The sequence below is a fragment of the Oryza sativa genome, chromosome 5, assembly GCF_034140825.1.
Source record: "Oryza sativa Japonica Group chromosome 5, ASM3414082v1".
In the NCBI taxonomy this organism is placed as follows: domain Eukaryota; kingdom Viridiplantae; phylum Streptophyta; class Magnoliopsida; order Poales; family Poaceae; genus Oryza; species Oryza sativa.
In genome coordinates, this window is record NC_089039.1 from 17,224,924 (window position 1) to 17,239,018 (window position 14,095).

At 40.3% G+C, this 14,095-nt stretch overlaps 1 protein-coding gene and 1 long non-coding RNA gene across 2 annotated transcripts; one reads left to right on the plus strand and one right to left on the minus strand.

The window, feature by feature from the left end:
* Positions 1-560: 560 nt before the first annotated feature.
* Positions 561-1,232, plus strand: LOC136356658 (E3 ubiquitin-protein ligase Os06g0535400-like). Its single transcript, XM_066310900.1, has one exon. It carries the CDS (start codon positions 561-563, stop codon positions 1,230-1,232), a length of 672 nt encoding a protein of 223 aa, XP_066166997.1.
* Positions 1,233-3,307: 2,075 nt separating this feature from the next.
* LOC136356746 (uncharacterized) lies at positions 3,308-4,608 on the minus strand. The gene is made up of 5 exons (XR_010741683.1): positions 4,337-4,608; positions 4,159-4,269; positions 4,012-4,090; positions 3,816-3,908; positions 3,308-3,733 (listed from the first exon to the last, which is right to left on the minus strand). It is a non-coding gene; the product is annotated as an uncharacterized lncRNA (long non-coding RNA).
* Between the last annotated feature and the right edge of the window lie 9,487 nt (positions 4,609-14,095).

Consider the following 14,095-nt stretch of genomic DNA (forward strand, 5'->3'; position numbering starts at 1 on the left):
CAAAATGTCTGTGCATTAGTTCAGTGTTCCGCGCGAAAAATCTGCACCCATCGATCGCACCCTGTGGGCGACGCGTACCTGATTTCGGGCTTGCAAAATCTGCAATTGATGCATCACTACTGCGAGATGGGAAAAACAAAACCCACTTGCAATATCTCTATATTCTCTGTTCATATGCATGCATATGTCCATTCTGAATTCCTGATCAAGCTGGATAGATAGATTCTAAGCTCTTTTTCAGAAAGATACATATATATTCCCATGGTTTTTTGCCCACCCAGCGTAGCCAAGAGTCATCAGCCAATTAAGCTTGCAATGCAGTAGAGGCCATCGATTCTTTTGACCTAGCATCTCAGCATGAGCCGGTTTACAACTAACACCCACTAATCCTTCCTCTCCTGGCATATAGCTAAGTCCTAATCCATTTTCAACCCTTTGTTAATTACTCTTTAATTTAGCTAGCTAGCTTAGCTCGTATTCGTATAAAACGTAGTACAAGGTTCGCTAAGCTAGACGTAGCACGATCTTTCGGCAGCTTAGCTAGCTTGTGGATTAGATATATGGACGGTGGCGGCGGCGCGGGGGGTGACGTCAGCGGCGGCGAGCGGTGGGCGCCGAGCGGGCGGCAGCTCACGGCGAGCCTCGTCGGGCTCAATGTCTTCGTCGTCCTGCTCATCTACTACTACCTCTGGCGATTCTTCTCCGGCAAGAGCGACGGCGGCGTCCCGGGCGGTGGCGGCGGCGGCGACGACGAGGACGCGGAGTCGTTGGCGGCGCCGTCGCGGGCTGTGTCGCCCAAGCCGCGGGACCGGGAGGCGATGGAGCTCGCCATCACCGCGTTGCCCGTCTTCGTCGTGCACGTTCCCACCCCCTCCGACAACTCCGGCGACGGCGGCGGCGGCGCGGGCGATGCTGCAGCTGCTGACGCTAACGGCGGCGGCGGCGGCGGCGGCAAGGTGTTGGAGTGCGCGATCTGCATCGCGGAGTTCGCCGACGGCGAGGAGGGGCGGCTGCTGCCGCGGTGCGGGCACCGGTTCCACGCGCGGTGCGTCGACATGTGGTTCCAGCTCCACTCCACCTGCCCGCTCTGCCGCGCCGGCGTCCTGCCGCCGGCTCCAGCGCCGCCGTGTCCCACCACCGCGCCGCACGACGACGACGGCCAGCAGCAGGTCGTCGCGCCACCGCCGGATCACACAGACGACACGAATAGGACAGACAATTGTCCCGTGTGACGAATTAATTAATTAAATTCGACGATCATCCAGAAACGGAAAAAGAAGAAGAAAGAAGGATGACTTTCACGTAGATAACATTGTTTGTTGGTGATGAGAAAGAATGTAAGATCAGTTCTCACAGTTCTTCTCTCTCTTTTTTTGTGTTAATTAATTATTTTTTTGGGTTTGTTTGATGTGTTTAATTTCACTCTTGTGTGTACAGTTATTTAGTTGACATTGACATTAACTGCACATTCATGTGACTATTTATTGTGGGGGTTACGCAACATGCAGCTTTAATTAATGTTTGGTCAATTAATCACTTGCATCCTAGTAGCAGTGAAGCATTCAAACTGAACGTGTGCTTTAGTAGATTATACAGTACTCTTTCACAGCAGCTACAATAGCATACTATAAGCCAGCTATAAACATATTTTAAAAAGATAAAACATGAGAGAGAATAGTAATGGGCTACAGATTTGTAAGTCAGCTGCAGCACGAACACCAAGAGACAATGTGTGTATGATAGGTGGGACCAGGTATTAATAGTGTAGTACTCCCTCCATCCCAAAATGTTTGACACCGTTGACTTTTTTAAATATGTTTGACCGTTCGTCTTATTTAAAAAAATTTAAGTAATTTTTAATTCTTTTCCTATCATTTGATTCATTGTTAAATATACTTTTATTTATCCATATAGTTTTACATATTTCTCAAAAGTTTTTGAATTAGACGAACGGTCAAACATGTTTTAAAAAGTCAACAACGTTAAACATTTAGAGAATGAGGGAGTATATGTTTATAGATAACTATTGTATGAATTGACTATTGGATTGACTATAGATGATTTGAAACTAGTAGTTGGCTATACTCTTAAACTTGCTTTTAGAATACAAGTCATTTTGACAAAGTTTCTAGACAAATATAATCATATTTACAACACCAAATTAGTTTCATTAAATCGATAATTGAATATATATTCATAATATATTTGTTTTGGATTGAAAATACTTAGCTTAAAAAGATTGACTTTGGCCGAAGTTAAAACGACTTATAATATGAAATGAAATAGAGGTAGGATATGCATACGGTGAAACTGACACAAGCAGTTCTGGATAATTGTGACAAGAGCGGATCAAGAAGCTAGAAAGCAGCTCTAAAACTCCTCAGAAGTCAAAATATAATATAAATTGACAGCTCTGAAGAATGTTCTCTCCATCGATACTAATAGCGTTAATTTTTCTGATGATCGACCCTTTTTTCTAAATATCGATATAGCAGGAACAGAGCAATCGGGACACAACGGTATCTTTGATAGCCCGCATCCGCATTCGAGTTAATTAGGCTCATCTCGTGCAAATTGCATTCATGTAGCCAGGACGAGAAAAATCGCATACCGAGGAACTTTTTTATATTAATAACAATTTATGATTAGTGTATAAATTAAATAGACAAAATGAATTATTATAATTAAATATGTAGGATTTAGAAATTTTTATCCTTGAATTGCAACAGGTTACATCATTCCTAACCATTTCTATTGCAGTTTTATGTAATCAACCAAACACAATCTTTTCATGTGCAAAAATGTCGCCATGCTCCTTGCAACCAAATAATATATATTTATGTCACTACTACGGAAGCTATCTTTCGTGGCGGCCATTTTAGGTTTCCGTTGGCGGAAATCGCAGCCGCCACAAAACAAAGGCCATTGAAAATGTAGATCTTCGCTAGCGGTTATCTACCGCCAGCCAAAATATATCTTCGCTGGTGGTCGACAAAGGAACGTCCGCCAGCAAAGACATGTCTTCGCTGGCGGTACCTTTAGGAAGGCCGCCAGAGAAGACAATTCCTCGTTGGCGGCGGACATAACCCAGCCACCAGCAAAGAAGTATCTTCGCTTGCGGTAGCCTTAGGACGGCCGCCAGAGAAGATATTTCTTTGCTGGCGGCTTACAATATTTTAGGCCACGTGGCACGCTAGGAAAAATGACCTAAGGCTTCCGTGGATGGACACGTGGCCCGACAACGAAGATATGGACCATCCTAATTCTGACACGTGACCTGCCAGTGAAGATGCAAATTTTTTTAAAAAAAAATTAAAAACATTATTATATATAGTATTTTTTTCTTTTATTTGTGTGGGTATTTCAGAGTCACACGTGGATGATATAACTAATCGAGCTATCGATAGAGTATATTCTCTTTCGCGTATTTTAGAGCCACACATGGAGTATGAAGCAGAATAATATACATATATATAATTTCGAAGCACCTATATGTACATTGACAAAATTTGATGGACGACATAACATTTTTGAATGTATTACAAAACCCTAGCAATCTCCTGCTCCAGTTAGATAGGGATTCGTTCTCCGGCAGGCCCCAAACTCCTTCCTTGTCGAAAAACTTCCCAAGCTGATGTGCGCACTCATGGTGGATGAAGTAGCACATGTCCCGCTGAAAGTCCTGAATGGATTTATCATCGAGCTCTCTTTCAGACTTGGAGAATTTTGGAAGCTGCATCAGATCACGACAAATTAAGGAAATTATTCGCAATAATACAAGTTAGCGACTAATTTAACAAGTGTGTATTACTTACCTCGTCGTAATTCGCGCAATATTTCCCATTAACCCTTAGGAACTCATAACAGTAATATCCGCATATTATGGTTCCCGCTGGTTGCTTGTGATACTTTCAACATCAATAAATTATAAGGTATATTAGGTTATTAAATGGATACACACAGGCATTTATGAAAATTAAGTAGTACTGTTTGGCATCTACATGCACTTACCGGCCACTTATTGCGGACGTATATGCGTTCTCTTGAGTTTATGCGTTATCCGCCTTGCTGGTAATACCTTTTAAATGCACTATTTGCAGATATAATTAATTTACATTCCTCAAAGATTAAAACACGTCATGATAATATATAACTTACAGATCGATAATTCTTAGAAATTCCTGATATGTCTTGATGTCTTTGTCGAGAGAATCCAAGACGATGACTTCATTGTACTTTGGATATAGAAGAAAGACTATCCAATGGTCGCTGCAAACGAAATTGTTAGTCAAACCGTGATTATATGTATATACTCTTAGTGGATATTAAAACTTACTCAAAGGCACATGGGGCATAAACACACTCCTTGTCCTGCGTAGATTCAAGCGCTATAGCTACGTAAGAAGCGACATCGAGCAACTTTTCCCGATGCCATTGTCCTATGTAAGCTGTCCTCTCTTCGGGAGTCATCGCCTTGATGTGTTCTGGTAGCTTCTTCTCGTCTAGCATGTATGTGTGGTTTGGCTGACTTATCCTGCACGGGTTTAGGTAGCCGACAGGCTTTCTCAACTCTTCGACTTCCACGTAATTCATCTCGCCAACAATGGATGATCAAATGAGCTACACATATAGGTATAGTGATTTATTAACACGTTCAAGTCTAGCACTTACAGACACCAGATGGCGATCAAATTGGCGTCCAGTCTCTTCCTACGGTAGAGGGAATGCATATTGGAGAAATGGACTTGGAGTAGACAAGGCCTGCTTCAGAAGATGTTCTCCCCACGGCAACTGTGAATGACGAAATGCCTTTGATGGTGCTTGCCCTCATGTACCATTCGTCCCACTCATATATGTTAAACTAATATAGATAGACATGCATATATAGGTTAAACCCTAGCCAGCAGAGCCAAGCCAATCTTATCTAAAACGACTCACAAGATTAGGGACCCATATCCGGCCCATACAAAGTGTACAGTGCATGCCACAGCCATGTCCGATTGATACATGGCGATAGACCATCTGGAGATAGATTCTATCTGTATAATCTTAGATGCATGTCCACCCGTTTCTTACATATCGGCTAAATGGTTATAACAAAATTTAAAAAAAATTGACAAGATAGATTAATATGTAATTTATCACTCCACAAACATTCAAAGATCAAATTCGATTTCTACAAGTTGTAAAAAATAACAAATTAAACTTTAACTATTACACGTATATTCACAGTCAAAATTGTTGTTTTTGTTACAATTTGTAGAAGTTGAATTTTAAATTGTATGTTTGTGGAGTGATATATTATATATTAGTATATCTCGTAGGATCGTAAAGGGTCTTTTCCATCCCAAAATAAGGTAATGGGCTCCTCCACTTATATATTAGGTCACTTACCCTTCCACAGCTAATATGGGACTATTTAACATATCTCGTCAATTTTCCCTTCAAAAAAATTATCATAACCATTTAGTCGACGTATAAGAGCTGAGTGTGTGCTTGAAAGAGTTTCCGTCGACGATCTCTCTGCATGCAACGAATCCGGCCAGCAGAGCCGCCACACACTGGCCGGCATAGCTTGCTTTGCTATCAAAATCTCCAACTTGTCGGCATCCATCGAGATATACTTATATATAAGTACCTACCTAGCAAGTTTATTATTCGATGTTTCTTCTTCTTCTTTCCATGGATAATTAATAATTAATTAATAAAGATAAGTAGATAACCACGTTCGTTCGTTCCTCATGATCGATCCGCCCTCCCTCAGATAGTACCGGTTTTCGTACGGTTGACCCCGCTCGCAAATAAACAATGATCTTCTTCGATCGGAAAAAGAAAATAAAAAAAGAAAGAAAAGGCAAGGCGCCCCAACATTTTTCTATTCGGCCCGCCGCCTGTGTTTCGATCGATCGATCTATCCGGAAGCGACGACGACGGCGACGTACATACGCACACAGCTAGATCTAGTTATTAGCTGGAGTAGCCTTTCATGAAAGCAACCTAATCTATAATTCTATATAGCTTTTGCTTTGCTTAATTATCTAGATCTTAATTTGGCCTCTCTCTCTAGTTCTTCTCTAGTTCTCTGCAGAATGAATGAATGAATTAAGCCGATCGATCGACATATATGGATGGACAGGAGCTAGCAGCTAGCAAGGAATGGCACCACATACGATGGATATGATCGAATCGATGCATAGGCAGCATATGGAGCACATATATACGAGGAAGTGTACAATTCAGGAGGAACATGCATGAACTGATGAAGTACATATATTAGTTATATTGAAATTTTAAAAAAAAATCCTTTCAAGGATATATGTTAGTACATATATTTGGTCCTTTGAGTATATTTTAGTTCACGTTAAAATTGAAAGTTTGGTTAAAATTGGAACGATATGATGGAAAAGTTGGAAGTTTATGTGTGTAGGAAAGTTTTGATGTGATGGAAAAATTGGAAGTTTGAAGAAAAAATTTGGATCTAAACTCGGCTCTAGCTAAGCAACCAGCAACCTGCAGCAGTCTCCTCCATCAAATTAACACAAATCTATCATGTCGAGCAGCTGAGAAAAGTTAAATAAAGAAGAAGAAGAAGAAAAGGCATAGCTAAGCTAGATTCTCTCTCTTTCTCTGTCGAGAAAACATAAAAATAAAGGCAAGTGAACGTCACACTCTCCGCCTGTCTAGCAGCGACCTATCCAGAAGACGACTGGCACGATCATCCCTCATCCTGAATGTGAAGACATGGCATATATATACTTCCTCGTATATATGACTTGAATTAACAAAATACCTTCAGAAGTAATCCTTTGTCGTTTCCAAGGAAGTATATATTTGAATTGAAGTACACGCATGAACTTGAACTGATGAAGTACAATCCTTTCAAAGGACCAAATATATATATAAAAAATCCATATATGACTTGAATTTAACAAAATACCTTCAGAAGTAATCCTTTGTCGTTTCCAAGGAAGCCCTGTCTGCTAACTACTACAAAATATCAAATAGGTGTCGCCACTATAGGTGCCGGAAGTACTAAAACCGGCACCTATATGCCTTTTCCCACTTCCCACAGCTTGAAATCGTTAAAAACCGACACCTTTAAGCAACTATAGGTGCTGGTTCTAAATAAGAACCGACACTTATTCTATAGGTGCCGGTTTTTATAGAAAAAACTGGCACCTTTAATATATTATAGGTGTCGGTTAATTAAAAACCGGTGTCGGTTAATTAAAAACCGACACCTGTAATATATTATAAAAAAACCGACACCCACGTAATCGAGCCGAGCCAGGCGGGTAGATATTTTTCCAACGGTGGGTCCCACACCCACGGGAGATAAGGACGAGGCGTCGAGCGCTCAAGCTGCATCCGTCCAGTTCTTCTTAGCTTCTTCTCTCCTTCTCTCCATCCTTCTTCTCCTCTCTCTCTCTCTCTGCGGCGGCGGGAGGGGCGTGGATGGGAGGTGCGGCGGGGGTGGACGGCGTGGAGGCGGCAGGTGGGCCTCCGCCAGATCCGATGGCGTGGAGGCAGCTGTGGCCCGGCGGGGGTGGGAGGGGCGGCCGGCCGGGCGCGGCGCCCTCCCGTCTGCCAGATCTGGCGGCGGGAAGGGAGGCGGCGCGCCCCGACGGCGGGACGAGAGGCAGCGACGCCCTCCCTCCGTCAGATCTGGAGGGGGGGCATGCGGCGGCGGTCCAGCGGCAGGAGGTGGTGGTGGCCCGACGGCGGCGCTGGTGACTGGTAGTGGTGGCGCCCTCCCTCCGTCGGATCTGGAGGTGGTGCATGCGGCAGTGGTCCGGCAGCAGGAGGTGGTGGTGACCCGGCGGCGGCAGTGGTGACCGGCAGTGGTGGCGCCCTCCTTTGATTTTTCTTGATTTTTGTTATTAGTGAAAGATTGAAGCTGACGCATCGAGCCATCTTTTATGTAGTTTGTGAATGATTTTTGTGAAAGATTCAATGTTAGTGAAAGATTGTTAGGGGGGCTCCTAGCTAGCGCGTGCTCGCTGCTAGCGAGCACTCCTCCCCTATTAACTACCTCTATTAACACTATTAGTTAATATATACTTAACTACCTCTATTAGTTAATATACTTAACACTAATGATAGCAATTAGGAAAGATTGTGGAGATTTTTGTACTAATAGATTGAAAATTTTTTAAGTTAGATTTGAAAACTTTCGATTTAAATTTTAAAATTTAAAGTCAAATTTTGAAAACTTTCAACTCAGATTCGAAAACTTTCAACTCGAGATTCGAAAATTTTCAACTCGAGATTCGAAAACTTTCAAGTCCAGATTTGAAAATTTTGAAAACTTTCAACTCGAGATTTGAAAACTTTCAACTCGAGATTCGAAAACTTTCAACTCCAGATTTGAAAATTTTGAAAACTTTTAAATCGAGATTTGAAAATTTCAATTCGAGATTTGAAAACTTTCAAGTCCAGATTTGAAAACTTTCAAGTCAAGATTTAAAAACTTTCAAATTCAAATTTGAAAATTTTCAACTCAAAATTTAAAAACTTTTAAACTCAAAACATACTAAAGATTAAAAAAATAATTAGAAAAAAGTGGAAAAAACAAAAAAAATGGGTAAAGGAAAAGAAAAAAAAAGCGTGGGAGGCGCGCGCCCCGATTATTGATCGCGGATTTTTAGGGATGGTTTTCATGTTTGTTGTTCTATGATGTTTTTTGATTGGGGATTAGGATTGATTTGGGATTTCTGTGGTAGATGAGCTCAGCTCGATGCATCGGCTCGATTCAAGACGGTGCATCGAGCCATTTTTTTTTGTCTCATGAACCTATCAAAGGTACCAGTTTTCAAAAAGTGATTGGTGCCGGCTCTGACATTTATGCCGCTTCCATTGTGATGGTTGGGAACACTGACACCTTTTTTCCCAACCAGCACTGTTAACGTTTTCTGTGGTAGTGGCTCAAGGTCATCAGGGCAATACCATGTCGCACCACTTCAACTGTTGTATCATAGCGAGATGGATGATCAATTAGTGTGAAGATTGGAGTAAATTAGATGTGTGCACTGAAGGGCAAATAATGCATGGGATCAAAGAATCAAGAAATCTTTTTTTAATATACTCCCTCCGTCCCATAATATAAGGGATTTTGATATTTTGCTTGCACTGTTTGACCATTCGTCTTATTCAAAAAATTTTGAAATTTTTATTTATTTTATTTGTGACTTACTTTATTACCTAAAGTACTTTAAGCACATCTTTTCGTTTTTTTATATTTGTACAAATTTTTTGAATAAGACAAGTGGTTAAACAGTGCCAGCAAAATATCAATTTATATTATGGGACGGAGGGAGTATAAGGCCATTTCCAACCCAAGACACTAGACATAGTTTCCATAAACTCCACATCATCGAGAAACTAATACTAGACACTACTCTTATAATGCAAACACCAATTTTCCATACTTAAATTTAATGCTACTTATTTCACATGATGTCTTGGATGTGGTGTAGAAATCATGTCTAATGCAAGACCTCATTTCCTTCTTTTTTCCTTATTTATTCACTTGCCATATCATCTTTCATCTTATGTGACAGCTTATTTAATGCTATGGACATGATTCTAGTTATTGGGTTAGGAATGGCCTAATGGAAGCTATCTACTTTTGGCCTCTACACAGGGGACAACATGATGCACGCATCTATTTAAAGGGAGATAATCCCTTATGCCACTGAAAATTGGTTCTTCCCTTATATGCCATTGGTCCAAATTTGCGCACCCTCTCATGCCACTACCGTCAGTTGACCGTGTGTTGACCGTTAACTCTCAAGTAAAAAAGACATATTTGCCCTCTATGAGTTGTTAGGCATGCCCTATACTCAGAAGGGTAAATACATCTTTTTTTCTTGAGAATTAACGGTCTAACACACGGTCAACTGACGGGAGTGGCATGAGAAGGTGTGCAAATTTGGATCAATGACATATAAGGGAAGAGCCAATTTTCAATGACATATAAGGGATCAGACCAATTTTCAGTGGCATATAAGGGATTCTCTCATTTAAAGGTGGGCACCAAAATTTGAATTAGGATGGGTGCGTGGAGTCATAAAAAGAAATCAGGATATATCTTTTGTTGAGTATCCAATGGCTCGATGGAAGCTGTTTTCTATATTTCCTTAATTTTTATTACGGTATATATGGTGTCTACTTCTCTGCTTGAAATGTATACTCGGCACCGCCGGTTTCCAACTTTTCTCTCTCGTTTTTCGTGCACACGTTTTTCAAATAGCTAAATGGTGCATTTTTTGCAAAAAGTTTCTATACGAAAGTTGCTTAAAAAACCATATTAATCTATTTTTTAAAAAAATTAGCTAATACTTAATTAATCACACGCTAATGAACCGCTCCATTTTCTGCGTGCATGGTTCCTAATTGGGAACCTCCAGTAACAAACACACCCTAAGTAAAGTTCATTGGCTGGCACACACAATTGCACGCAAGTCTGTTGGCCCAGTGTAAGAAAATAGCACCATGACAAAGGCAAATGTGGAATACACTAAGAGAAACATGTCAAGTTCTCTTTAAAAATACTCGTCTGTTTCCAAATACTTGCCATCATTCAATATTTACATTTAAACTTTGATCACCCTATTTTTTAAAAAAAAACTACATAAAAGATACCGCGTTATTAAAATGTGTTACATCATAAACATAAGCTTTAAGCTTTGATTCATCCTCTAAAAACTATTTACAAGTTATTAGTGGCCAAAGTTGTTGTAACATCACCTCTCAACTAGTGAAAGTATTTGGGAATGGATTGAGGGAGTCCTATAAATTGTACTGTTGCTAGCCTTTGCAGCCTTGTCTCTCTCTTTTTTTTAGATCGAATCATAAGAATTAAGCCAACCAGAGGGGGGGTGAATGGTTGGTATACCCAAAAACCGAAAACTTTTAGCGGAAATAAAAGTTACCCTCGAAATCGATGGAGATCGGTCTAACCGAGAGGATGCCGCCGGTCTTACCGGTGTTGAATCTCCAGTCTGAGCGTCGAAACTGCTCGCCGCGCCTGTCACCGCCGCCGGTCTGACCGCCCGTACGCCGCCGGTCTGACCGCCGCTTTGTCGCCGGTTAAACCGCCGAAACCCGGTAAACACAAATCGAAGAACTCTTAAAGTGGATGACGACTTTATTGATTCTCTCCGTGTTTACAAAGTGCACCAACAGCACTCCTTACAAAAATTTCGACTAAACTCGAAATCCTAACTCAAAACTCAACTCAATTGCTCTCTAAAGCGATACCGGGAAGCCTCACGCTCCCCCTCTATTTATACATGAGGTAGGCAGCCTAAAGCCATGAACCAAACTCATACTAGGAGTCCTAAACACCTTAGGAAACCCACTAGTACAAGAAAGAAACATTACATAACCAAACGTACCAAATTTGAACTCCTTCCAAATTCGACTCCGCATCCCATACACACAATTCCTCCATCGTATGCCATATGGAATCTCCATTAACCACGTGCATCAACTCTAGTCTAAGTATCCCGCATGATCTCAGACCACCACGGACGTCGTCTTATCTCCAAGCCGACTCCTAGTCCATCACCGCAAATACTCTCCCGAGACATCGAGTCACCTACACATGGAACAAACAAAGAAACCATATTCCGAGACCAAGCTATCTCCAACTTGACTCATTAGCAGCAAACAATAGTATTACATACGTATAGTATCCATCTAGAAGTCATAATCATGGAATAAACTCAGATATCCAAATAAACAACCCGAAACCGAAACCGACACAGTGTCGGCCGGTCAGACCGCGGGCTGCGCCGGTCTGACCGCGCATTACACGCCGGTCTGACCGGCTACCAGAGCCCGGTCTGACCGGTCCACATAAAATCACAGCAGTATCCTGTAAATTCACCTGTGAAATCCAATCATCTCGAAAACCACTTCGTGAATAAATTTCAAATAACAAAACCAATAATCTCCAAAGCCCAATTGTTCATCACAGAATAATAATCAAAAACACCTTTGATTTTACAATCTCCCCCTTGATGAACACATTGGCAAATCCATAAAAATGTTTTGGTATTTGGTGGTAAAAAGCACACTTCGTACAAATGTACACATCGTGCTCAAAAATCTAAAAGAAAACTTCTCCCCCTTTTTAAAAGAAAGAAATTCTCAATTGAACCAACAACATGCTCTTCTCAACAACTCTTCAAAAATTCACCTTGCTTCTCCAAAAATCCAAAAATTTTCACATTACTTCTCCCCCTTTTGACAATGATTTCATCAAGCATAGGAATTATGTTCATTAATGTTCAAGAGCTGAGCCTACATATAGCATATCAAGTCATGTGTTGCAATAAAAAGAAGATAAACCCATCTATAACAAAACAAGCATGCATTAAAGTATAACCATGAACCAAAGATTTTACAATGAAGCTTGAATCAACAATCAAAATTCATGATTTCATACGATTTATAATGCAACATCTTAAACAAGCATATAGGTTGAAGAATAAACATTAAACACATAGACCTATTGCATTTATCACTCTTTCTCAAATAACCTTTAGCACAAAATAACTAAGAGAATTTTTTGAACTTTTTCTTGTCTTGAGCCTTTTTGCTCATATTTTTCTCTTTTATTCCGGGTACGTCCCTGTCGTCAAGACTGTTTCTAGGGATTCGGCACCCATTATTTTGCTCACATCGAATACGTCCTTGCCGTCAAGACTGTTTCCAAGGATTCGGTATTCATTTTTTTTATATTTTTTATTCTCTTTTTCACAATGAGCAATTAAAGGTATTTAAGGAATAACAAGTCAATAAAGCATATATATATATAGAGCATTTATAAATCAAACCATATGCTAGCATCAAAATTGCATATTTTCTTAATTCAAGTATAGAATTTAAGTGTCATGCATCATCTTCCTTAAAAGCAAAATCTAAATCTCATGAAAAGACTAGAATACATACAAGCTATGCTAGAGACAAATAAACCTTCAAAGTAGTGCTAGCATATATAAGAAAATACCATATGCATAAACAAAGCTCTCTTTTCTCAATTTTTTCATTGTCATATTATTGCTTGATAAAACCATGAGGTACATACTCCCCCTCAAACCATGCCAAAAGGATGAATTATGCCCAATTCACCACGAAGAAAAGCAAAGCGATTAGAATCCAAAGATTTAGTGAAAATATCAGCAATTTGCAACTTGGTGTCCAAAAACTGCAACTCAACATCTCCTTTCTCAACATGATCCCTCAAAAAGTGAAAACGAATATCAATGTGCTTGGTGCGTGAGTGTTGAACAGGATTCTTAGCAATATTGATAGCACTAGTATTATCACAAAAGAGAGGTACTTTTTCAAAAGTAAGACCATAATCTTTCAAAGTAGATAAAAGCCAAAGAATCTGTGAACAACAACTAGCAGCAGCAACATATTCAGATTCAGCAGTTGATTGAGCAACACTAGATTGTTTCCTAGAAGACCATGCAATCAATGATGTACCAAGAAAATGGCATGTTCCACTAGTACTTTTCCTATCAATTCTACAACCTCTAAAATCAGCATCTGAATATCCACTTAAGCATATAGAAGATGAAGTAGAATACAAAATTCCAAACTCAAGTGTATGATTCAAATACCTCATTATTTGCTTGACCGCTTGACGATGTGAAGCACGAGGAGAAGCTTGAAAGCGCGCACACAAACACACAGCAAATTGTATGTCTGACCTAGAAGTAGTTAGATACAATAAAGATCCAATCATACTTCTATATTCCTTTTGATCAACAGCATCACCATCTTCATCAGGATCCAACATAGCTGTAGAACCAATTGGTGTTGAAATTGGCTTGCAATTCTCCATCTTGAACCGTCTCAAAAGATCCTTCGTATACTTCGTTTGATGCACAAAAGTACCTTGAGGTGTTTGCTTAATTTGCAATCCCAAAAAGTACGATAACTCACCCATCATGCTCATCTCAAATTCCCTGCGCATAGTCTCAGCAAAATCTACAACCAAAGCGTGAGTCGAACAACCAAAGATAATATCATCCACATATATCTGAACAAAAAGTTGATTATCACCATGCTTAAGAAC

Excerpts from the sequence above, each read along its gene's own strand:
- LOC136356658 (XM_066310900.1), top strand. The coding sequence starts at position 561 with ATGGACGGTGGCGGCGGCGCGGGGGGTGACGTCAGCGGCGGCGAGCGG.